At 47.7% G+C, this 27,353-nt stretch overlaps 1 protein-coding gene across 4 annotated transcripts in view; it reads left to right on the top strand.

The window, feature by feature from the left end:
- Positions 1–27,353, top strand: part of PTPN23 (protein tyrosine phosphatase non-receptor type 23) — a 111,791-nt gene that overhangs the window by 65,148 nt on the left and 19,290 nt on the right. Inside the window, exons 19-23 of one of the 4 annotated variants that reach the window (XR_015053298.1) lie at positions 12,886–13,037; positions 16,054–16,233; positions 16,343–19,490; positions 25,306–25,463; positions 26,253–26,385. Coding sequence is in view for 2 of the 4 variants with exons in the window: in XM_085864121.1 (XP_085720247.1) it covers positions 12,886–13,037; positions 16,054–16,233; positions 16,343–19,490; positions 26,253–26,437 (3,665 nt within the window). In the remaining 2 variants the exon portion in view is untranslated. Of the gene's footprint in view, positions 1–12,885; positions 13,038–16,053; positions 16,234–16,342; positions 19,491–25,305; positions 25,464–26,252; positions 26,438–27,353 lie in introns of those variants that run through there. The other 3 variants (XR_015053299.1, XM_085864130.1, XM_085864121.1) reach the window with 3 other exon arrangements.

Genomic DNA, 27,353 nt, shown 5'->3' with positions numbered 1-27,353 from the left:
CGCAACCCGCGGGCCTCGTGGACGGTGTCTGGTAGGGGGTGGGAACGGGGCCCCCTTGGTCGCACTATCTCAGCGCGGGGGGAAACAGGAGGGGGTTGCTGATGCTCGGGGTATAGAGGATCTTTATTATCCCTGGTGTGCGTCTCCACCTCGGCCAGGTCGCGCTGCCGGCCTCCCTCGGGCGTGCAGCTCCCGGCACCGACGCGAGCACCCCCTCGTCCGACTCTCTTCAGCTTCTCCAGCCACTGCAGGCTTCGGGCTCCAGACTTCCACACTCGTCCCCTCCGTTCCGACTCCTTCTCGTTCTCGTTCTCTGACTGACGAACACCGTCCTTTTTATCCCCCCGTAGCTTCGCCTTTGACCCCCTCCCTTTGACCTTTCACCTCGCTCCCCATTGGCCCGAGAAAAAGTGGGCGTGAAGGCTTTTTGATCCACAAATTTGCATATATCGATCGTTCTGGAGGCGGGGCCAAATCGCCCCTCGCTCACCGATTGGACGGCAAAAAGTGGGCGTGTGTCGTTTTTGATCCGTTTTTGAAGCACAAAATCCGTGATTTTGTACACGCTGTTCAACGTGCGCCCTGCACGAGTCCAACACCGGTACCCACAGCGGGGCAAGAACGGTGGCGATGCTACGGTTGCGAGGTGTGACGTGAAGGTCGTGGCGGTTGTGGTGAAGCGGTGGTTGTGGTCGGTGGTTGGTCCAAAATAAAGATAAAGCTATCCTGAAGAGTCGCAGCACGTATAAATGACATGTATTCCCACTAGACAACGGGTTTGGGCCTAACTACACATGCACTTACCGAGATACCTCACCTAAGGGACCTGAATGGTGGTTTGCGAATTTGGTAACCACAACACTACCCCCTTCCCTTTTTACAGACTCGTCCCGAGTCGTCAAATTTTCGTGTGCCATCATGTGTAGTTTTCCCCTAGTACATTTTACCTACGGATCCCTGAGTGCGACATTCATGGTATTCGTGTCCCCAAAATAAATAACCTGAGGGCTGCGTAACTATCTAAACAAACTCACTCACACGGACGACTTAAATAAAATTGCCGGCGCTAGACAGACATGCCGGGGGCGCACTCATATTTACAGTACATCTTACCTTAACTTACAAATTTTACACTAAACCATGGCCCAGGATCATTGAACTCTGCAAAAGAAAGCAGTTAGCAGGGAGCCAGGCTGCCCACATGCAGTCTCTGGCTCAAACGATGCAGGTGACAGGGAACGTGGCTGGCTGCTCACACGCAGTCCAAGGCCTTCCCTTTTGAACTGAACGCAGTGAACCACAACGGTGCATGGGCTGCGCAAACGCAGTCTCCGTGCCAGCTCAAGTGGCACACGCAATGAGCACAACGAATGGATGCATGAACACAAACACGGTGCACGGGCCGCCACTGCAGGCCCGTGTTGTAGCTGCCAACAGGGCAGTTCTTGCAGCTTGCAAACTGTTGCCTTGCGGATCCTGGCGCACATGGAATAGGGGGAGGGGGGCAAAGCAAAAATTGAACGGGGCTGGTGAACGTGGGCAGTGGGCATAGCATGGCAAAGGCAAGCAGGCAAACTCAGCCCACAGAACCAGGCCGTTGCAGGCAAACACAGCCGGCAGATGAACTGGCCGGCACAGGCCTTGAAGTACCACAGCTGCAGATGAAGTGGCCGGCACAGGCCTTGAAGCAAAACACGGCCAGCCGATGACACAGGCCTTGCAGAAAACACAGCCAGCAGATGAAGCTGGCCAGCTTTTGCCGTTCAGTGGAGGTTGGTGGAGGGAGTGCGGTGGTGCTGGCCACTTGGAAGGTGGGCTCGGACCTACCTACCTGTCTCCCTCCCAACCTATCGCCTTTGCCTGTCACTGTACATACCCACTCCCTTAATTTGTCAAACCCCAATTTAGCCCCAACTTATTTTTTTGTTGTTTTCATTTTTACTCCCCCACTATAAATCGTCCCCTAACCCCCTTTATCGTCCTTGTTCGGCTAACCTATCCTGTCACCTAGCCTACTCCCAACCCCTACGTTCCCTTCCCGGAGGGGAATAAGGGAGAGCTAACGTCCTGTGTCGAGGCCCAACGAAGCCTCAGGATGGCCTCCCCAGAGTTTGGCGATCTTAACACCAAGTGGGTCCAGCGGCCCACAACGACAGCGAGGGGATGGATGGTGCGGAGGGGTACATCTCCTAACCTACCCTAACCATTTAACTGTTAAACTACCCCGGGGCTTTCAACAAGCGCCTCTCGCTTAAACTATTGGTTCTAACAACCCAGATTCCCGTCGCCTGTGTTGGTGTCCTCACAATTTCGGGCCTCGCCCCCCAATTTTCTCTCCGTGCCCTCACACGGTCTCCTGGCTGGGACACGTGGCTCCCTTTGGCAGGCACGACCCTCTGCCGATTCTCCCGCTATGGCACCCCCGGGCACTACACTGCCTCCGAGCCTACCAGCTCCCTAACACCGGGGAGTGCCCCCCATGGCACCTCCCCTGAAACGCACACGTGGCAGGCCGGCCTCCCGGGCCCCTTTCCGAGGGTCACCCGTGCCCACAACACTGCCCACGCGGCTAATGGCGCCCCGGGCCCCCGCACCAAGCAGGCGCACCCGTGCCCACTACTCTATCCCGGCCCCCCATGGGCCCATGGCCTACCGCGGCCGACTAGCCTGGTGCCCGGGGTACCCACTCAGCGATACTCACCTTTCGCAGCCACGCTCCCAAGCCCGTCAACAGGGCTCCTGCACCCCTCCAAATAGGTCTCGAGCCTACTTTCCCACCAACAACAAAACGACCTCCATTTTTCAATTTGACTAACCCAGCTAACTCAATCTACACTGACCCCGGGGTCCCTTGGGCGGGAGTCACTCCTCCCCCCAATCACTCATCGCACCATGCATTCCCCATTCACTCCACACACACAGACCCGCTGGCCTCACTCACTCATCATGCACATGCCTCACAACTCACCAACTCTTCAACACACACACCGCTGAACTCTGCCATCCTTCTAACTACATCCCCTAACTAACTCGTGCTCCCACGTCGTCCCTTACACTAGTAGCACGTTCCATTTAACCTACGTCGCTAAACTACGTCAACTCTACACATTCACTGTCTGTCACTGTCTCCAAATGTAATCCCATTTTATTTCCCAACCTAAATCTGGCTACAATCCCTCTAACTAATCCATTCCACGGACTCCATGAGGACTTACCCCTGCCCCATGAAGTCGGTCTAGCTAAGCTAACCCTTCCCCCTAACTAGTTTCCATCCTGTGCCCAGGGTAAGGGGGTCTTTCACCCCTTGCCCAGGAATCCTGTACACCCGAAAGTGAGGCTTTTTTTTTTTTTTTTTTTCATGAGCAGCACCTGCGCGGCAACTCGCACACTTTGCACCTGCCCGTGACGTCATGCAGCTGCACGTGTACCTCGTCCCTCCTTGGACGGTACCATCCGGCAGAGATACCCCTCCTGCCGGATTCCAACCACACGTGCAGCCATGACGTCACCGTGCGCAAAAAAAAAAAAACACAAGCCCCACGTCTCGAGGGGTTCCCCACGCGAACACATGTGCTTTGCCCGTTGGAGCTTAACACACACGATCGCGTGGAGAACCCGTCCGGTCCAAATCCATTGACCTGCCTAAACTTTGTCCGTCCGCGGGATCGGCAAATCCACCGCGTGCGTTTCCGGACCGGGACTTCACTCTCGCAAGCGAGCACGTGGTGGTCTCGTGCGTTGCACAGCACGAACCGCGTGCTCACTGCTGGGTGAACCCGGCACGGTCCACGAAACAACTCCAGCCGCTACTCGGCTTTCTCTCCTCTGTCGCTGTCGTCGTCTCCATTCAACCCACGCACACCTGCGTGTTACGACGCACACAGTTCACTCCATCACATTCACACGGGGAGACGCGGCTGCGTGCTCCCGCATGCCAACCGACATCTCCCTCTCATACCGCTCTCTCACACACACACGGTCTCCCTGGCACACAACGACCTTGCACACGGCCGTTCACTCACGCGTGCGGGGGCACTCACCCGCGGTGCCTCACTCGCACTCCGTGCCTCACCCACACACGCAGGGGCACTCACCCGCGGTGCCTCATCCACACACCGTGCCTCACTCATACACGCGGGGGAACTCAACCGCTGTGCCTCATCCATACTCCGTGCCTCACTCACACACGCGGGGACACTCACCCGCGGTTCCTCATCCATACTCCGTGCCTCACTCACACACGCGGGGACACTCACCCGCGGTGCGTCATCCACACACGGCGTGCTGGGAAGCACACACTCCGGCACACTCGCCACCACACCACTCACACGTGGTGCCTCACTCATACTGGCCGTTTCACTCACACACACGGCCTCACTCACACACGGTGCCTCACCCACACACGACGTGCTGGGAAGCACGTACTCCGGCACCATCGCCACCACACCACTCACACACGGGGTCGCTTCCACACACGGGGACGCACTCACACCTTGCACCACACACACAGGGACAACCACACTGGGGATTCGTGTCCCCACAAGGGTCTCCGGGGTCTCTATACCCCCCAAGCTCTCCGTGCACCTGTCCACAGCACTCGTCCCCTCAACCTCGCAAAGCACGACCGAACTCACCTGGTCGTGACTCGCCTCAAGGGGGCATACTCCCTCCCCTCGTTCCTGGAGGAGGCCATCCAGGTGCTCGCACCGGGTCTCTACCCAGTCCGCCAGCTCACCCCCATTATCCTCCACTACCTCTGTGTGTGTGTGTGTGCGTCACTTACCCCGTCTTCCTCGTGTAGTCTCTCCTCTATAGTTCCCTTCCCGGCTATCGTCACTGCCAACTCTTCACCCTTTACCTCCCTTGTCTCCACTATTATTTCCTTTGTCACGGCCTTCATGCCCGCCTGCAGGCATCGGCCCATGTTCTGCGTCTCCCCCCGGAGCTTTTTCGTTTCTTCCTTCATGTTTGTTTCCATTTTAGTTTTCATGCGTTTTATTTCGTTTGTGAATGTATCCATCTTTTCGTTCATTTGTTTGTTCATGCCTTTCATTTCGTTTTTCATTTCATTTGTCATTGCCGCATTCATTTGTGCCAGCATGGTGAATAGCTGGGCCATGTCGGATGCACTCAAGTGAGCCGTTTCGGCAGGGGTTGGGGAAGGGTCTTGGTGGAGAGGGGGGGGGGAGGTGTCATACACCGCGGCCGCTGCCGCACCCACCTCGGGCCCTGGGTTCAGTTGGGCGAGTCCGTGTTCCTGCACAATCAACATTTCCTGCACGGGGATTCCATCCTGGACCATGGATCCTACACTACTACACATATACATTTCTAATACCCCCGGCTCCCGCTCGCCTTGAGACGCCATCTTGCTTCTCGTGAAGGGTTAATTTAACTCGCTCGTAATTTGGAGGGAATCGGGGGTCGCTTCTCTCACCCCTGGACCGATTCCCGTGAATTTAGCCGGAGACAGGAGAGCCCGTTTTCCTGTTCTCCGATACCAGTGCCGCGAGGAGGGCGATGAATTTGTATCGCACGACCTGACACCAGTGTTGCGGTCTTCGCGCCCGCCGGCGTGCGAACGGCCACGTAACTCGAATCGCGGCACGTCGCCCACTGGACGGACAATCCAGTCGTGACCCTCTCGGACTAACGCCGGGAACCAGTCACGGGTGGACCTTTCGGTCTCACCGCGATCGAGCCAATCAGCCCCCGCGTGGGATAGGGTTGCTCGCCAAATTCGACCTACCTAAGTACCCACGCGGAGGGTAGACCGGGCGATCGCACCTCGCCGCAGGTCGACTTCGGACACGGGCCACTTAAGCGACCCGTTCCGTACTATCAGAATAACCAAGCGGTGTTATCGTCGACCTCGACGGTTCGATTAATTATCGGGCGTATTCAGCCCACTACCAACCCTTTACGTGAAGCAAGATGAGGATTCAATGGAGGAAAAGACGAAGCGAAGCGGGAGAACAGTTCAACAATAAAGCACATTTATTCGCGGCACACGGGAAGCACACAAATACAATTCCACCAAATGCACACAAAAAAAAGAAAACAATTCCATTTACACAAAAAGCAAATATAAAAGTGAAAACAATGCAGAGCTAATACCGACTACCGAGCACACGGCAACACTTATACAATTCTACTTCACAGACGGCGCCGACAACACATACCCAAAACCAAGGAAAAGAAACACCCTCAAGGATGAGGCAGGCCTGAGGCCGAGACCGGGTCGGGCCTACCCGTCTGGTGATGAGACGCAGAGCAGCGATGGCCCCGCAACCCGCGGGCCTCGTGGACGGTGTCTGGTAGGGGGTGGGAACGGGGCCCCCTTGGTCGCACTATCTCAGCGCGGGGGGAAACAGGAGGGGGTTGCTGATGCTCGGGGTATAGAGGATCTTTATTATCCCTGGTGTGCGTCTCCACCTCGGCCAGGTCGCGCTGCCGGCCTCCCTCGGGCGTGCAGCTCCCGGCACCGACGCGAGCACCCCCTCGTCCGACTCTCTTCAGCTTCTCCAGCCACTGCAGGCTTCGGACTCCAGACTTCCACACTCGTCCCCTCCGTTCCGACTCCTTCTCGTTCTCGTTCTCTGACTGACGAACACCGTCCTTTTTATCCCCCCGTAGCTTCGCCTTTGACCCCCTCCCTTTGACCTTTCACCTCGCTCCCCATTGGCCCGAGAAAAAGTGGGCGTGAAGGCTTTTTGATCCACAAATTTGCATATATCGATCGTTCTGGAGGCGGGGCCAAATCGCCCCTCGCTCACCGATTGGACGGCAAAAAGTGGGCGTGTGTCGTTTTTGATCCGTTTTTGAAGCACAAAATCCGTGATTTTGTACACGCTGTTCAACGTGCGCCCTGCACGAGTCCAACACCGGTACCCACAGCGGGGCAAGAACGGTGGCGATGCTACGGTTGCGAGGTGTGACGTGAAGGTCGTGGCGGTTGTGGTGAAGCGGTGGTTGTGGTCGGTGGTTGGTCCAAAATAAAGATAGTAAAAGAAAAACGGCTATCCTGAAGAGTCGCAGCACGTATAAATGACATGTATTCCCACTAGACAACGGGTTTGGGCCTAACTACACATGCACTTACCGAGATACCTCACCTAAGGGACCTGAATGGTGGTTTGCGAATTTGGTAACCACAACAATACGATAAATAGGAGTCTGGTCGTTTTCTGTTTTTTTTTTTTTTTTTTTTTTTTTTCCCTGTGCAGCACAAGGCTGTGAGTACTGAGAGTGGTAGTGCTGCCGATGCAGTGCCCCTGTAGGTTAGAGCAGTAATTTGGAATTTGGACAGGATGCCATGGATAGCTCCCCTACTCTTCACGAAACACATTGCGATAAGATCTTTCATGTCCACCAATTAATTCCAGCAGATGCGACACCCAGTTTAACATCCATCTGAGTTACGGCACACGCATTGATTATCACCTTCCTTGTGAAACATCGGGAGGACAGTTTATAGCGAGTTTGAGACTCAAACCCAGGCTAGACAGTTTAGCACGAGTTTGCGTACCTTTCGGCCTTCCTGCCTTGAGTGGCGATGCATTGCTTTGTAGCCAACGAAAACATTTTAAAATTCTATCTTAAACTCGAAGTTCGCTTTACTCATTCTAATCCTCTGATTAATTTTGCCTTCCTAACTCCGGGAATTTCTCCACGGAGAACCAAGCCGCGATCACCATGCTCACTGCTCACACAACAGGAGCTTTCACCTGCTTCAAAATTACTTTGTTTGCCCTTAATGAAGTTACACTTCAGGTATAATCCTTAATCTTTTCTTCACTCAATATAAATTTTGGAACAGGAGAAAAAGTTAAGTTTTTAATGCTTTTCTTGGCTGCTTGGTTTCATGGTTTTGAAGTTATGAAGGACACACACACACACACACACACACACACACACACACACACACACACACACACACACACACACACACACACACACACACACACACACACACACACACACACACACACACACACACACACACACACACACACACACACACACACACACACACACACACACACACACACACACACACACACACACACACACACACACACACACACACACACACACACACACACACACACACACACACACACACACACACACACACACACACACACACACACACACACACACACACACACACACACACACACACACACACACACACACACACACACACACACACACACACACACATACACATACACATACACATACACATACACATACACATACACATACACATACACATACACATACACATACACATACACACACACACTTTTTTTTTTTAAATAGATATTCATTTTTTCGTCTCCATGGTGTAATTTGGCCTGAAATGTAACAATTTGATAGGCTAAGAGAATGGATATGTATCCACTCAACCCATTGATCATGATTTGCAATGTTTTTTGATCTGTCCTCAGGGATTTGTAAACTGCCACCGAGAGGTGTGTGATAATAGTACGTGAAACTTGAATCTGGGATCCCAGCATCATGATTCATGTGCTTGGATGGGAATACCAAACAGACAAACCCAAATTATTTTTAGTACGTCTTTGATTCCTGGACTCTTCACCGACATCAATGTTTGCTATTTGAGGAAGTAATGCAAGTTTGTTGGGGAAAACAAATGACACTTTATCTGTTTATTTCTGAATTTAATTTTTGTGTTTGCCAGAGATCCGGACGTCTTTCTCAAATGTGATGTCTTTGTTTTGTCATTTGCAAACATGAGACATTTGTATTTTCACATTGTGTTATGCACTGCCACCACTGTCGCAACATCAGATTCCTCATACTGGCTTGATTGGTGTAACATATATCATCCTTTAGCTTAATCGTAACAGCACCAGAGGCTTGCGTTTGCTATTGAGAATACTCATGCAGCTAACAAAAATTGTGGGGGACCCTTCCTTCTATCTTGTGTGCCATGCCTTCATCTGTTGTGTTTCCTTGTAACTATGCACATGTTTTCTGTATTGCTTCACATATTTGATAGCTCAGTTAATGATTGTAACATTGTACTTCTAGGTAAGTAGAAATGCCACTGCTGTTCTTGCAAACCTGTGCTGTCCTGAATAAAATCATAGGTCAGTTCGGGTATGTGAGTATGTGCCGGAGCAGCACATCGCTACGTCCACATTCCGCTGGTACTTCAGGGGCCTCCGTCTGGCCATCCCCCAGGCAGATGCCTGGCCCATCCCCATCTTCTTAAGATGCTGATCAACCTACTGCAACCACGAGGCATGTCGTCGGCAGGTTGGCCACCTCCACCCACGAGGCTCCCTTGCTGAGAGAATCTGGTGAGCATGATCGGCATCAGGAAATTGAGCCACATGTCCATACAGCAGCAGCTGATGCTCACAGACTACACAGGTAACAAATCTCATCTGAGTCTTTCTCAGCAGACACTCGTTGGAGACACACTCTGACCAGCAATAGCCAAGGTTTCTCCAAAGAGACCTGGTGCCAAAGGAGCTGGGTCTCCATCTCATATCCTTAGTCAGAGTCTAAGTGTCTCATCCAAGAGCAAGACTGGAAGCACCAAGGACTTCAAGACTCCGACCTTCATCATCTTGCATATGTACTGACAGCACCACACCCCATGATCCAGTGAATCCATGACTTTCCAGGCCTGACCAGACGTCTATCGACCTCTGGCTCACAACATGCTGAGACATGACGATGACCGCCAAGGTAAGTGAATCTCTTTGTGACCTCAACTTCCTCGCCACAAACAGGAACGAATAAGATGGCAGCATTCAAGATATCACTGAAAGCCTGGATCTTAGGTTTGACCCAGGAAACCCGTAATCCCAGCGACTCTGACTCCCCATCAGTGCCTGGAGAGGCCCCGTCAGAATATCCAGCGTCACCGCAAAGATGACTGCATCATCTGCGAAAGAAAGGTCAGAGATCTTGACATTCCCAAACGATGCACCACAGCTTGATCTCTCTGACATGAAAAGTGTGGGGGGGGGGACAATCATCCACCCCTGACAAATTCCAGTAACAACTGAAAAGAAGTCTGAGATGGAACCACCACACCTCACAGCACTCTCAGTTCAGAAATCATATTGATCCGTTTTGGTGGCACCCCACAAAGACCAAGAATCCTTCAAAGGGCATCCAGATTCAATGAATCGAATGCTTTGCAGAGATATTTGCAGCTGCAAGCAGCCCCTGGTTAAACTCTTCTCTGTGTCCGGTGAGGTCCTGAAGAGCAAGGATACAGTCAATCGTTGACCTCTTTGGTGTAAAGCCCGACTGCTCTGGGTGCTGGTGCTGAAGCAGGTGGGGGCGAACCATCTATATAATAATACTGAAGGACCAATTTTGTGCTCCTCCTAGCGGTCGCGTCACGTTTTTCTCGGTACTGTGACTTGGACTGAAAGAAACATGGTACCTGTAAGAGTGCATCGCACATAGTGGCAATTGTCAAACTTCAACTCTGAAGCAGAATAAACACTTTTCGTTTTACATTCGTTTACATGGCGACGTGTGACGTCACCATTGAGAGGCGTCAGGACGTCATGACATCATCGGTTATTCGCTGTCGCCATTACGTCCGTCGTCAGAACGTTACTGCTGAGAGGTGTAATTACTAATTCCACTCCTCGAAAATAGCGTCTGCAATGTAAAATCCTCTTCTGCACATGGTGACTACCTCAGAATGTGAATTTGACACAAAAAATGTAACAAGAAACATTGTACAGTAGACGCCGCTTTATAAATCCACCATGGGACCATGCCGTTTGGATTTATTAAGCGGAGAACCTATTTTCAGACACCTACTGGATAGATAAGACAAAAAGCGAATGTCGTTAAACACTGCTTTATGCTACAAAAACATTGATTTATCAAACGGTGACGAGGGGATTGTTCAAAATAATCTCTCCAAGGTCGCTTGCTTGGGAGGGAAGGTTTTGCGCAAATGTTCCTTTATTGAATCCGTCACGTGGCGGAAATCGGGATGGGCAAAACCTGAGAGCTGCAGTCCCCTGTCCAATTTGGCGAGTGCCGTCCGCATCTCTGCTGCTGTTGGCATCGGCTCGGGTTCGTCGTTGCTTTCTTCCCTTGGCTATTGGGATTCGAGCGGTGGAGGGATTCGAAGTCCGTCACCAGTTGCTGTTGTTGTTGGTTTTTTTTTCACTCTGCGGCAGCCCATACTACATCAATGACTTGGATTAATCCTGTTACCAATCGAGGAAGAAAAAAAAACCCAACTGCAGGACGACGTTTGCAGACACAGTTGGGCACCAGATATGGATAGCTGTTAGCTCACAAGGAGCTCCTCTGCCCTTTGCCAACATCCAGCCAAGCTGGGATGTGGTACCAATCTCCTCCATTTAAGCTGCAACTTGAGTTGCTACAACAAGCCTGTGGTCGGTATTGAGAAACTGAGCACTCCGGTATACCCTGCAGTTCTGGAGCATCCTCCAGCACCCATCAATGAGCACATGGTCAATCTCCTTTGCCACACCACCAGCTTTGGAATACCATGTCCAGCGATGAGCCTGTGGACACTGAAACCATGAACCAGCCACCATAAGTCGATGACTTCTTGCATAATCAAGGAACTGCATGCTGTTCTGGTTCACAGTGGCAGACCCATGGGGACCAACCAACATATGCCTCGTAACCATCCCCATTAGTCTTAGTTGATGCATTTAAATCCCCCAAGACGAGAATAGTATCTCAGCTGGGGCACTGATCAACCACAGACTTGAGCGTGGAATCGAATGCTTCCTTCACACTGAGATCACTTGCCTCAATCAGAGCACACAGAGACCAGACACCCAAGGAGAGAAATGACACCCAAGGAGTGATGAATCCTCAGTCTCATAATGTGCTCATTGACTGGTGTTACCTCATTTATCGTGGAAGTCAGCTTATTACACACAGCTACAGCTACTCCTTGGGCATGGTAACAATCAGTAACCATCACCCACCATGATCTCACCACTATCCTGTCTCCGAACTTCAGAAAGTGCTGCAGTACCGATGTTCAAACGCTGGAGCTCAGGTGATAGCAGAGATGTCATCTTTCTCTCTTATGGATAGGACATTCCAGGCACTCGCACGAAAGGACTGCCTCAGGTTAACCTGAGGAGATCGCCACCTGGTGGATGACGACACACCGCCACCCCGACACACACCACCGTGGCCCGACCCAGGATGGTTAACCCCTGTTTTTCCTCCTAACATCAAAGAATGGGTCCCCGAAGGCTTTGCCCTAATCGGGTAATCTGGTGAGCTCCCCTGTGAAAGACACAGGAGGTCCTCCCACGTAGTGGGTTTTCAGTTTTCTTTGCATTTTTTTTGTGTTTTGCGGAATGAAGTGTTTTGTGGTGACCGGAGTGGAAATCCTTTTACCAACCGAGGAAAAAAAAATAAAATAAAATTAAAAAAAAACCCAACTGCAAGACGACGTTTGCAGACAGTTGGGCACCACATATGGATAGCTGTTAGCTCACAAGGAGCTCCTCTGCCCTTTGACTGGTTTTGTTTTTAATCCTGCTGGGTGTCCAAATCCACACTCCTCTTCACCAGGAAACCTGGTGGGAGAGACGGTTTAGTCACTGACAACCCAACCACGAAACAGGTTTAGTACAGGTTTACATGACACCTGCAGCAGGTCACAGATCTAATCTGTCCTGACCTGCCAATAAAATCAGAGCTGCCTACAAATTTGAATAAGTATTACTAAAAAGTATAACTCAACTCATTTCATTTGTATGAATAATGACTTGGATTAATGATGTCCCTTTGCAATCAATTTTAAACTGTTGTATCCAACCTTACATTATAATACTTAAAAAGCAACAACTATTTTTTTGCCTCTTTCTTCAGGAAGTATTTCACACAGAACTTCAGAAATATGATCAACTGAAGAAGTACATTGAACAGAACCTGAGTGCTCAGGAGAACATACTTCCAGCACTCACTGAGAGTAATGTTTCATTTGCCGGTGTTCGGAAGGCCTTGACAGATCAAGATCGCAAGTGAGTTGCAAAAAACATCATCTTCATGTAAGATTACAAGTTTCTTCCCAGCAAGCATGACAATTGGAAGCCTTTGTCCCTTCTCTTTCCCTAGCTGTCCCATACATTTTAGTTTTCTGAAGTTCTGCACTCGATATATTTTTTTTAAGACTCCTCTCTGGGTGTTCATAACCATTTTTATGGGCCATTAAAACACACACACACACACACACACACACACACACACACACACACACACACACACACACACACACACACACACACACACACACACACACACACACACACACACACACACACCATTTGTGGGATTTTCACCACAATGCAATTGGGCCTGCAAGACAAATGTCACCCAAGTTGATGACCATTTTGGCAGTTTTGTATGCAGGTGTTCTTGAAGTGCAAGTGCCCATGTATCCAAACCAAAACCTTTTCAATCCACTCATCTTTATTTGCAAGACGCAATACAGTACCGGTATTACTGAAAATATTGTGAGAACATCCAAACTTCAAAATTAATCCCCTTCGCCTGTGAGTGTGTGTTTTCTCGCACTGCAAAGCAGTTTGTGCTTCATAGATAGATGTGTGAAGCAAGGAGTGAAACTCACTTGTAGTCAACATGCCATGAGGTACAAACTGACTGATTTTCAACGTGGAATGAGTATTGGGTGCCAGAGTTTTGTATAATTTCCTTAACACTTGGGCCTTCATTGATGTAACTGTACGTAATGTGTTTTTGGAAATGGAAAGTCACATAATATTGCAGAAAAATCTGATGGGTTGGTCAAAATTGTCATTGGGTCAGAATAACCTTAAACCAGGGACTTTTGCAAAACTATGCCTGATATCTACCAAAACTTGGTATAAAGTGATGATAGGGTGGACACTGCTTTTTGCCAAAGTTGAACCAAACACTCCCACCCCTCCATTTATTATATAATTAACTAGAACGGAACTCGGTACAGCACCTACCTCCGCCAGGCTGACCAGTTTACATTTTGTATCCCACTGATGGGCTGGATCTGGATCCGGACCTCCAAAATCTAATCTGCTTATTCTCGTCACCTTCCCAACTCATCCACCAAGTTGCGTCTGAATCCGTACACAACTTTTTGATTGATAATGTTTTATTGATTATTATGATGTCATAGGTCACGTAGTGTGGCAGCTATGTAGGAAAAAAAACGAAAAACTTTGGACCTCTCTGTCTCTGAAACTGCAACAAGGAAAAAAGAAATTGACACTTGGCACATAGCAGGTACTCCTCATGTGGAATGTGTGGTTATTATTATTTTTTTTTTTAAATGACTTCATAGGTGCCTTCATTATGACATCATGTGTAGAATGCTACATCTGATTAGTATGAAAATTTTTGTAGGTCGTCTTGGGATAAAATGGTGCACAGAAAAGAAATTTGATGACGTCATCGGTCACATGATTCAGCAGCCATATTATTATTTTTATTATTATTTTTTTTTAAACCTGCAAAAATCTTCTTCTCCGGAGTGGCTGAACAGATTAAGGCGAAATTTTACAAGTATGATCGCCTATCCATGAGGAACAAAAGGTTCACACATATGACATCAGAGGTCACATGGTTTGGCAGCCATATTGGATTTACCCGAAAACTTATAAAAAAAATTCTCCTCCAGAGCAGTTGGACAGATCAAGGGGAAACTTCAGACAAATGTTACTCAAGCCTTGGGGATACCAGGGTATTAACAAATAATTGATGTCACATGGTATGGCAGCCATATTGGATTGAGAAAAAATCTATTAAAACGATTTCTCTTGAACCGCTTAATCAATCGACATGAACATCACAGTTATGATCTAGTGGTGATCGGGAATATATGTTTTAAATTTCAGCCTTATTGGACGCATGGTCTGGCAGCCAGATTTATTTACTTTTTTGATCGAGGTTCTTTTTGAGTTTTTTTTTTTTAAAGTAAGGCTCACTTGGCTGTGTCTGGGTGGGTTTGAGGGTAGAGGAGTAGCAGCTGAAATGTAAATCCGATCTAGTTTCCTCCTGATGTCTTGATCTTTGCTTTTTCCTTGTTCAGGTTCCTTCTGATTACTCCAATGCAGGAATGTACCTATTTGGTCTTCCATTTGATTTGAATTTATTTAAATTCCATTCGAAATTTGAATCATGATAAATATCATGGGCCAGGTGTCCAATCAAAGCGGGACATCTTGGTACCCGGTCATCACTGCCAGCAGTTATAAAGTGGCAATTCCAGTTATGTCTCTTTTTAATTACGTTACACAAACGCCACACAAAATACACCACACAAAACGACACAAACACACAAAACAAGCCTTGGTGAGGTTCTGCAATCTCTGATTGCTCTTTTTTTCTTGTTGCTGACATTGTCTTTGTGGCATGGTTGTTGTTGTTGTTGTTTGTGTGCTCTTTCTGCGTGCTATTATTTGTTTCTATTGCTTCGAGAAGTCTTACTACTTTGTACTGTATCTATAATTTGTATGCTCCTTCTGGGACCGTTACATTTTAATCTAAAGGGTTCCTGCTGTTGGCGAATAATAAAATGGTCCTGATGGAACCATGACATTGAGCTCTAAATCCCACTTCTTCCTTTTCCTTCCTGGAAAGATGGGTTTTTTCAACCGGCATTTTTGTTCCAAGTGCATTGATTGTTGGCTTTCTCACCAAGTAAATCAATTATTGGCTTTCGAACGGTACCATATTTATTTATTCCACGACAGCAGGAGTCCTTTATAATATAGTGTGACGGGCACACATGAATGGATGCTTCTCCTTTTAGTCGGAGATGTTACCATCAAAAGCATCCATATTCTTTCTGCTTTGCACATCCTTATTATGCTTGTCCTTTCATTCGTGTCCCCCTTTTCATTCCCCCTTCATAATTCAAAAAAAGAATGTGGTCGAACTACCAATTTATACTTTATCGTTCATTCTACAGAGCACTCATGTCAATCATATTATCCATTTGACATGAGAGGTGAAGATAATTGCTGTTTAATTACCTGTCAGATGGTCTGCAGCTGTACAAGCCTTGGAGGCGTCTTATGATGCCCATGATGGGTTGCTAGAAAAGGCTGCTGAAGGAAGCTGCTTCTATCGTGATTTAAATGCTAAGGCTGGAAATTTGCTGCATCAAACCCATGATGCCTGCCAGGCTCAGGAACTGGAACGGAAAAAAGACCTTGACAAGTATGTATCTGGAATTTAATAAATATATATATATTCATTGTTTACTAATGCTCCGCTATTTCTGTTGTGTGTTTTTAGCAGCAGTTGACCTCATTATGCTTGTTGTTAGGAAAAAGATGAAGACTCCTCCAAAGAGGCCAACCGCACCAAAGCCCAGCCTCATCTCTTCCCGGAATCAAGTACCGACTTGGCAAGACAATGTAAATTTGGAAGATCTTCCCGAGGACCTCCGGAGCCTTCCACCAGATGTCCTTGCAGCGATCCTGAAGGAGACCTCAATAGAGGAGTTAAACCCAAGTGAAGTGTTATCGACTGGACCCCAACATATGCCCAATTTTGTTCCTGCACAAAACCGCCATCCAGTTTCCCCATATTCTCAAGCTGTAATCCATCCACCTACATTCCCAGGATTGCAAGCAGCATCAAATGAACCAAATTTTCAATCGGTTAGCAGAGGAAGCTCCCACAAACCTCAATTCGTTAATTGCATTCCTCCTGGCATGTCTGTTACATTGCCGACTGGGTTGCCAGTCAGCCAAGGATCTCTTAATTCTGGTTATGGAGCAAGAGCTTCTGAGTCGAGTTCTGTTCCAGGATGCCATTTTACGAACCAAGCTGTTGCATTGATACCTAGCTCGTGCTCTGCAGATTTTACCATAGCACCTGGCTCTTTGCCAACAACCAAGGTCTACACTACTGCCCATATCCCAGGTCCCCCATCACTTCCTTGTAAAATGACCCCACCTACACTGCCAGGCCCAATGGAAAATAGTTTTGCTTTTGCTCACCCTGGAGGGATAGTCAGTCACCCAATGCAACAGCATTATCAAGGAGTGGAAGGGAATGTCCGACCATCTCTTTTTCCAGGTTTTGTTCCAAATCGGTCAAGTCCTTTTATGCCATCGCAGATGCCTCCTACACATGCACTTTCTACGATTGGCCAAGTTCCAATGTTCCAGATATCGCAATCTGACAACATTGCTTTTCCTGGCGAAACAATGGGGACCGCAAGACACTCTCATCCTCTTCAGCATACTGTCCCTTTCAACTCATTTACAACCTCATGCGGTTCTGGCTTTCATTATCCTGAGGTTTCTCGGTCTCACCTCTCACCCGCTGTTTTCTCATCTGATGCTACTTGCAGCCAGTCAATTGAAGCCCCAAGGCTAGGTCCAACTACATCAATACATCGACCCATCTTTGTATCAGACTACAGTAAAACTAATGTTCCACTTAATGTACATTCATCATTTGAACCCATGCCAAAAGGAATTCCACCACCAGGCAATTTCCCTGTGGCAACTGTCCAATCAACCAGACATTTCATTGGATTCAGAGCTCCAACACCAGCAACTTTACCTATTAGGACAACTGTACACCCTGGTTATTTTACTGCTCAAAAGGAGTATACCATTCATCCTCCAAATTGGATGATTTCTAATGCATCTGAAACTTGCCCTCAATTGTATGACAATGCTGCAGATATGGCCCACTATAGAACATCCCATTTTATTCCAACTAATACTGTCCCCCTCGTCCATCCTGTTTTCCAAGCACCTGCAGAAATATCTCAGCATTGTCAGCCGCAACCTAATACTACTTCCTCAATGTGTTCGAGCACACTGCCTAATTTTGGAGTTATGCAGTTTTGTGATGCTGTGAATTATCCTCCTGAACCAACATCTTATAGCATAGATTCTTCCAATGTCACCAATGTGCGGGGTGCCTTCCCTCAGGCCCCTGTGCCGGGTGCCTTCCCTCAGGCCCCTGCGCAGGGTGCCTTCCATCAGGCCCCTGCGCAGGGTGCCTTCCATCAGGCCCCTGCGCAGGGTGCCTTCCATCAGGCCCCTGCGCAGGGTGCCTTCCATCAGGCCCCTGCGCAGGGTGCCTTCCATCAGGCCCCTGCGCCGGGTGCCTTCCATCAGGTGCCTGCGCGGGGTGCCTTCCCTCAGGCCCCTGCGCCGGTTGCCTTCCCTCAGGCCCCTGCGCCGGTTGCCTTCCCTCAGGCCCCTGCGCCGGGTGCCTTCCCTCAGGCCCCTGCGCCGGGTGCCTTCCCTCAGGCCCCTGCGCCGGGTGCCTTCCCTCAGGCCCCTGCGCCGGGTGCCTTCCCTCAGGCCCCTGCGCCGGGTGCCTTCCCTCAGGCCCCTGCGCCGGGTGCCTTCCCTCAGGCCCCTGCGCCGGGTGCCTTCCCTCAGGCCCCTGCGCCGGGTGCCTTCCCTCAGGCCCCTGCGCCGGGTGCCTTCCCTCAGGCCCCTGCGCCGGGTGCCTTCTCTGAGGCCCCTGCGCCGGGTGCCTTCCCTCAGGCCCCTGCGCCGGGTGTTGCCCCCCAGACTGTTGCACCAACTGCTGCTGCTTTCTTACCTTCATCTGTCTGTCCAAATCATTCTGCAGTTGTGTCAGCTCATCAAACACATTTACCTGCTGTCCATGTTGTTGCACCCTATGTTTCGCCGTCAGCTTCTTTGCCCATCACAGACAGGCGTGCCCAATTGCAGTGTATGCCTGGAGCTTCAGGCCTTGCTCCCTCTTCAGCAATTCCTCAGGAGTCTGTGGTTCATACAACACCTACACTTCTATCTGGTGCATTGCCTTCTACTACTCCAGCAACTGGAATTCCTCAGGTGATGACCACCACTACTCCATCATCTCCAAGAGCACCAGCTTGCAAAAGCATTCCTTCTCTACAGCGTCAAAGCTCTGCTCCGGATGATTTGTTATCTACTAGTCTGGACAGTTTGCCAACTGGTCCTCGACCTGACTCTCGTCCACAGCCACCATTGCAGCCTACAAAAGCTGATGCCAATGCTGCACAAGCCCTACAGGTGATCAACCAAGACCCCTTTCGTAGACCTGATCTCTTGCGCCGCCTTCAGAAAGACTATGAGAAATTTAGAAGGGTGGTGGAGAAGCTGGAGCAGCCTGTTGATGGATTTTCCAACCCACTCGAAAGGCAATGGCGTGAGTTGCAGGAGGTCCAAGAGAGAGAATGTCGCACACTTTCCATTTCTGTAGCACGGTGTTACACATTAAAGAACCGTCATCCTGACATTATGCCTTATGACAAAAACCGGGTCATTCTGAGTGGAGGAAAAGATGATTATATCAATGGAAGCTTTCTCGAGCTCTCTTCATACTGTCCTCGCCTTATCGCCACCCAATCTCCACTACCAGCAACTGTTGCAGACTTTTGGCTGATGATCTATGAACAGAAGGTCTCGGTGGTGGTGATGCTGGTAACCGAGCACGAGATTGAAAAGGTACATTTATGCATGTTTGTTTATTTATATTGTTGCAGTTCTCGAAACCAGCCCCGAAGGGAAATGCACACACTATACAATTCGTCATGTCCCTCAGATTAGTTATTTCCATAGTATAAGTTCAGGGTAGTCCCTTCCCCTTGTGTAGTCAGTTGGATGTGATTGAATGCATTGGTAAAGTGTTAGGTTTTTTTTCACCCCCTTGCTCCCCATTTCTTAGGGGGCAATTGTAAATCTCTTAAGAGGTTTGTGGCGCACGCTGTGCACACGGGTGCTGGCGAATTTGCAAATCATGCCAAAAGCTCGTTTGAATTGCGCACCAGGACCAAACTGCCCCCTTACTCAACCTCCCCATCATTTTCCTTGAGAGAACACAACTACACAACTCTTGTCATTTATTAGTGCACATTTTTAGTTACACTTGGTTTTTATTTCACCCATTAATTTACATTGCATCAACACATTATCTACACCATTCATTGCCCCAAGACTCGAAAACCTCACAACCTGCAAACCTCACCTCACCTCCACCACACATGAACTACCCACCTTCCTCCATCATCACTTCATCTACAACCCCCACCCCTCCCCCCGCCCCTCCGCTCCACCGACGCTGCCGCAGCTTGGAAGCATGGGCGAGGTAGGGCAGGAAACCGGTGGCAGCGGACTTTATCTAAACTCCAGGACAACCAGGTGCTAATTGGCCATTAGCGTCTTGTTGCTAAATAATTGCTCTGCTCGCTCCTACAAGCAATTACGAGCTACCAGTGTTTGCCCCCGCACCTGTAACATGTCCCGATCCCCTATCCATGTTAATCTCGAAGGGTCCGTCACATGCCGTGGTGGAGCGACGAACTGGGCAGGAATCGTCCTGGAGGTCTGGTGTGGGCAGGGCAAAAGCGGTGATGTGCCAATCGGTGGCTGAGATTACCCCAGAGGACGTTTTGATCCACATTTTGGCCCTGCCTTCGCTGAACAGTTACAAAAAGGGAGAAGAGCCACTGCTGAGACACGTTGGTTCTTGGCTTTTCTGGTCATCCTGTGCTTACTTTGTGGAGCTTCGCAAGAGAATGATCGGGGCTCGAGCGGTGGCACCCACGTTGGCGCGTTTGGCGGAGTGCAATATTTAGGGCCGAAGCCAAGCCACGCATGCACTCTTTCGATTCTCACATAGTAGGCTATTTATTTCATGCATTCTTTTCTTTTCTTTCATGATATATCGTTCTACTTGAACACAGGAGCTCGACGAGGCCTTTGCTGCCACCAACTGTCCTTTTCAGGGCACCACCAATGATACATACCCTCACATTTTTCTCTTACACCACATGCACCACACGCACTATGAGCACCCACCAGACCTCGACAATGAAGCACTTTAGACACCATCAGTATTTCTACTTTTGACCCCTGCCCTTAAGCCCGGTCACACCTTGACGTTTTAGCCAGCGATGGCAACGTATTAAAATGTATGTAAAACGCTGGCTGACGTTGAACTTTTGATGTTTTTTTTTTAAGATTCGGACGTATTCATAGCGACTTGGTCGTATGCATAACATATTAGTAATGGACACAGAACGTTTCGTTGTGTTATAGATAACTTATACCAACGAATGCTGAACCTGTTGTTGGCCTACACAACCGATGCCCAACGATAGTCTAACTTAGGCATAGCGCGTTGCACGCATCGCCGACGATGTCGTGACGTAGCCTATTAAAAGGCTGACGCACAACGATTCGAATCATAACTGCCGTAGAAATGAAGTGACAACATCGCGGTCACACCTTGGCGATCTTGCCAGCGTATGCCGACCTAAGAAAAATGTGTCTAAAACGTTGGGGCACGTCAAATACGGTATGAGTAAGTTTGGTATACGTGAGTAGAACGCTAAAGTACGCTATCATACGTCGTAGTAAGTAGAGTACGTCAAGAAATTTTAAACATGTTCAAAATTTTACGACATACTCGGTGTATGACACACGTTCCGCATGCGATGGGGATAAGTTTTACACACGATATGTGGACGCTTACACACGTCCACAAAGGCTACTTATAAGCTACTCATAAGTCGAAACACGTCGCGGTAATGTCTTTTTTACGCGAAACTTATTTCTAACTTATGTTTGACGTGCTTTGAACCAATTCTTTACGTAGTCCCAACACACATCGACGTATGTAGACGTATTCCAATGACGTCTTCCGGTCGACAAAAAAAAAAATGAATGTGTTTCTAGCTTACAACTGCCATATAAAGACGTGTTCCCAGCGGTTTTGGGAATTGGTATATAAAAATGCTGCTCATAAAAGGGGAACCCAACAGTGTTTTCGAGTTCCTTTTTGAGTCGATGTCCATGTCAGCAGTATCAGTATCAGTATCAGTATTAGTATTAGTTTGTTCATGTTGGCAGTAGTAGGTGAGTGTGAGGGGGAGGGTGTGGGTTATGATGGATCGTCCTTGCATCCGCGTGTCCACGGGTAGGTTCATAGGCTGCCACTCAACGATTTAAATGGCTGCATCTCCACTATTGAAAGTAGACGCTTGCGCTCAACAATTGGATTTTTTTTTACACTCAACGACTTTTAAACGGTACCACTCAACTATTTTCATTGTTTACAATGAACGATTTAAATTGCTGTCACTCGCCTTTGTTTTTTGACTCTGGGGTTTGGAAATTTTAATCGTTTCTATTGAACGTGCTAAATCTCTCAAACCCCACTATTGAAAGTAGACGCTTGCGCTCAACAATTGGATTTTTTTTTACACTCAACGACTTTTAAACGGTACCACTCAGCTAGTTTCATTGTTTACAATGAACGATTTAAATTGCTGTCACTCGCCTTTGTTTTGTTTTTTTGTTGTTTTTTTGAGGCTGGGGTTTGGAAATTTGAAGCGTTTCTTCTGAACGTGTTAAAACGCTCAAACTCGACTATTTTAAATAGACGCTGCCGATGGACAATTGGAATCATAGCCAAGCTAGACATCGAAGTGTGAACATCCTCGTCATGCCGAAGAAAAGTTTGAAGAATGCTGCAAATAAGTGTCCTGGCCGTGGCCGTGGACGCTGACGCAAGGACGATCCATTATACCGACGTCTTTCAGCCTATGAGTAACTTAAAAGTAACGTCTGTCGATGTGTGGCAACGATCGCGTAACGTGCCAACAACACGTTAATCATAGGTTAGAAATAAGTTTCGGGTACGCTAAACATTACCTCGGCGTGTCTCAACTTATGATTAACTTACAAGTAGCATGTGTTGACGTCTGTCAACGATCGCAGACCGTGCATACAACTTGTGGCCAGCGTAGCGGAACGTGTGAGTCATACGCCAGCATACGTCGGCATACGTCGTGAAATTTCAAGCATGAAAAAATTTGAGGACAACCGAAAAGTACAACGTTTAAAGCCAGCATACAACGACGTATGGCAGTGTTTTTCAGCGTGCTCTCAATGTTATCAAAACTTACCCATAACGTATTCAATGTGTGCCAGCGTTTTAGAAAAAAAATTCAAAAATCGGCATACGTTGGCTAAAACGTCAAGGTGTGACCGGGCCTTTAGCGTTTGGGTCATGAAGGCCCAACTGCTCCACCTGGTGAGCAAAGAGGTTGATGACCTTATCGTTTCTCTCCTCTTTCTACTCTCATCTTCTCCTTCCACAGTTGGTCTGATTGGGTACCCATGTCTTATGTATAGCTGGTAGGTAAGGCGTCGAGTTAAGTACTGCTTCTTGTCCATTTTCTTTCCTCGACTTGCTTGCAGTCTTCATTGCTTCTTGTGACCATTATTGTTGGTATACATTTCTACTTCATTTCCACTTTTTTTGTTGTTGTTGCTTGTGCATAAAAAATGCTGCATAGTACCTTAGCATTTTACATTTTCCTGTACATTATAAATCCTCTTTTGTTGAACTTCATTTCCGATCTGTCTGTGCCCGTCTTTTCCCCATTGGTCCAGCGCTGTTCGCAGCAAGGTTAGTCTGGTAGGTTATAATTTCCCAATTAATTGCCTTTCATCAAAGTCCGGTATGCACTCGTGGTTGCTCGGCCGCCCCAGTTATGATCTAATTAAGATAGGTTTAGTGCAGAGCTGAGGCCGCATCACCCGATCAGCAGACCGCGTGAACTCCAGTTAAACGGCAATTAGATGGTGGACACTGGACCACGTGGTTGACTAATTGGTGTTCACGGTTGTCTAGCAACCCACCACAACACGAAGTTGTTCGTGCACGGCGGCCTCAGGTACGGGAAGTCCGAGGGGAACTGCCTCACCCAAAGACTCAGCCTCACCGCGGGAGATACCAATGATCCTTTATGCCTTGGTTTCCACAGCGTGAAGCCGATAAAGGTGAGAGGCAGAAGCAGCAGCCCAGGGGAGAGAGCAGTACTCTATCAGGCTGTGGACGAAAGCTTTGTATGTGGTCAGGAGCTCAGGTGTGCCAAGGAAGGACTTTGCATGATGGAAGATGCCCAGTTGGCGACTGGTTTAGGAGGCCAAGCTTGGAAATGTGGCTTTCCCAGGAAATATCATGGCACAAAGTGAGATCCAGAAGCTTGAAATAAAGGACGTATTCGAGAGGATTGTTTGAGAAAGTAGATGGGGAAGGGGGAGGGGGGGTGTTTCCAGACGGTCCTTTCTGAGAAACATTGTGAGAGTGTGAGATTTGTCAGGTTTGAAAGAACAGGGCCCAGAACACTGCCTTGAGGAACTTCAGCCTGGACAGGAAGAGGGGATGAGTGAACTCCAAGGGCCACACGTTGGCTTCGACAGGAGAGGAAGTCTGCGAGCCATGAGTGAAGATGTCCTCAGATACCATGGTGAGCAGGGCAGGGTGCCAGACCATATCGAAGGCACGTGATATGTCCAGGGATATGGCTCTTTCATGTCTGGAATTGAGGATCTCCATCCATTGTTGGGAGAGCAGAAGCAGCATGTCCAGGATAGAGTGACCTGGTCTGAATCCAAATTGATGATCGGAAATCAAGCCATTGGAGAAGAGGAAGGATTTAATGTCTGAAGCAATGATGGATTCTATAACCTTGCCGATGATTGGGAGAAGGCTGATTGATCTGTAGTTGCAGGGATCTGTTTTTGTACCTTTTTTACAGGGCAGTAATGTTTGCTGATTTCCAAGTGGATGGCAGATGACCTTGAGCAAATGAGATTTAATGGAAGAGAGAGGATGAGCAAGAGCAGAGGAGCAGGTTTTTAGGACACGTGGGCTGATGCCGCCTGGACCGGTTGCAGAATCTGAGTCGAGGTTTGACAGCAAATTCTTCACTTTGCCAGAAGAAAAGGTCACAGAGTCCAAGGACAGTTGGGTGCGACTGGGTAAGGCGGGAAGAGAAAGTGATGGGTTTTGGACACAAGATTTAGCTGCAAACACCGAGTTTAGGCATTCAGCCTTTTCACGTGCGGTATCAGCATTGCGGCCATTTGGGGTAAGGGAGGGGATAGCGGGGGAACATACACCAGAAACGGATTTGATTCGATGCCACCAGGATTTGGAGGAGGGAGAGAGGTTTGAGAGTTCAGACTTGAACTTAGAAAGATGTTGTTTCCTGGCTCTCCTGAGGGTAGATACACACTTGTTCTGAGCTTTGTGGAAGGAAATGAGATTACTTTCAGTTGTATTAGCCTTCCATGAGGCAAAGGCAAGTTGTTTCAGGACAACTGCCTCACCACAAGCTTCAGTGTACAATGGGTGGGAGGAAGCGAAGGACAATTGGACAAGAGATGGGATAAATCTGTGTATGAGAGAGAGCAAGTTTCTTTTTGTTCAGTCCATTAAAATAAATTGCATGTCCTTGTGATTTAGAAATCGTGGGGCTTTGTGCTTCCTTTGATGGTCAATACCGGAGAAAAAAACAGCATTTGGTGAAACTCGTTGGTAGAGAAATGTTGTTGGCAGTCAACAGTCATTATTATGGGGAATTTTATTCGGTGCCACGACTGTTGCTGTCACCAAAATTCAAGGTCAGTGTGCTTCCATTATTGTCTTTGCTTTGCATTTCCTCATACATTGTACTCGTTCGTGGATGTTACAAATGTGCTGTTTAAAGTTATCAGAATTTGAATTGCTGAAAAGGTGCAACTCTGGAATGAAAGTATTTTATTTTAAAACGACTCGCATGTTACACGCAATGGTTGAAATCAGCAGGACACTGATTGAGGTATGCTAACCTCTCTGCGAAGCAAGAGAAGCTGACGTTTCTTTCTGATGTTTGCACTTCATCGGAGCAAAAGAGGCTTTTATGAATTTTATCCTTTGCCTTGCAATTGTTCAATTACACAATATGGGTGAAAGCACACCACACAGATCACAGCTTGACCCACCCTTAAAATGAAGCAGTGTGAATGCGACCTAAATTGCTTATGTTTCTTGCCATCCCATTCATTCGATGTCTCTTCCAAACTGGTGCTAATTTCTTGAAATCCACAGGGGTGAAAATCTGTTCTCTTCCCCTAATCAGCTGGGTTTGAAAAATAAAATGCATCTTCGTGTATGATTGAGCGTTTTGATAGTTATCGCAGGAAAAAATGGAAGGAACATGAATTAAACTTGATTTTTTTTTTTTTTTTACAGCATGTCGGAATAAACCCAAAATAGATTTTCCAAGCAATATAACCAAACAACAAATAAAAACATTAATGTAATGTACTGAGTTACTCTTATTTTTTTTTTACAGGCAGTGAAACTGTGCTTTGGTGTTGAATGCAAGTATTTCCTTTCCATTAACCAATCTTTGTTCACCCCCCCAACAGCAGAAAGTGGTTCGCTACTTTCCGACAGTGAAGGGAGAAATGCTGGTGTACGGGCCATTGTCTGTTAGCCTCACAAATGTGCGAGTTGGGGCGCAGTATACTGAACGTATGCTAACTCTGCAACATCGTGAACAAAGTCTCACCCGGACTGTGGTTCACCTGCACTACTCCTGTTGGCCAGAACTGTAATTGCATTTTTACATATTTACATATATATAAATATATAAATATATATATATATATATATATATATATATATATATATATATATATATATATATATATATATATATATATATATATATATATATATATATACTATAATGTAATGAAGAAATTCTCCTGACTTGGACCAATGTTATTATCAAGTGCCAGTAAATATATATATATATATATATATATATATATATATATATATATATATATATATATATATATATGTACAAACATACATATAAATACTCAGTAACCCCTTCAATATCGCAGGGGTTGTGGTCCTGGAAAATGGCATGATATTCAAAATTGTGATAGTTAAAACCAATTTCCTCTGGGAATAAGCGGGTTAGGTTCTTGAGCTTCGAGAAAATATCGTGGAATGTAGGTGGCAGTGAAAAAAAAACCCATCACAATTGAAATGAGAAGGGAACTTGGAAGAGTGCATCCTTCCGCCATGTGCCTCATCCACGAGAACATATCGGGCCCAATACATGTTTGAAATATCATGCTATACAGGACTTTATCGTTTTGGGCCCCATGTCTCAATGGTGAAGAATCACCTGAAAAATTAAATAATTCTCGTATCAGGATCCGGATTCCGGCCTTCACAAAAATCGAATCAATTCGTCCCTGCCACACACCCAACGTGTCCACCAAGTTTAATCTGAATCCGTCCACAACTTTTTGAAATATCCTGCACACAGAGAGGCAAACAAACAAACAAGCCGGTAGGTGACGAGGGATTCGCTAGAATCGAAGCGCTGGATACGATGCTTTTCATTCTGACCGATTCATTGCCAAGACGTATTGGTTCACGTACAATTGTTCCTCTGCCTGGCAAGATTTTTCCGATTGTGTATTTTGCCAACTGGCACTCCTCATAAA

This window comes from Eptatretus burgeri, chromosome 2, assembly GCF_056783735.1.
Source record: "Eptatretus burgeri isolate ZD-2024b chromosome 2, Ebu_testis_v1, whole genome shotgun sequence".
In the NCBI taxonomy this organism is placed as follows: Eukaryota; Metazoa; Chordata; class Myxini; order Myxiniformes; family Myxinidae; genus Eptatretus; species Eptatretus burgeri.
The sequence above is the reverse complement of the archived record's forward strand: the minus strand, read 5'-3'. Positions and strand labels throughout refer to the sequence as shown.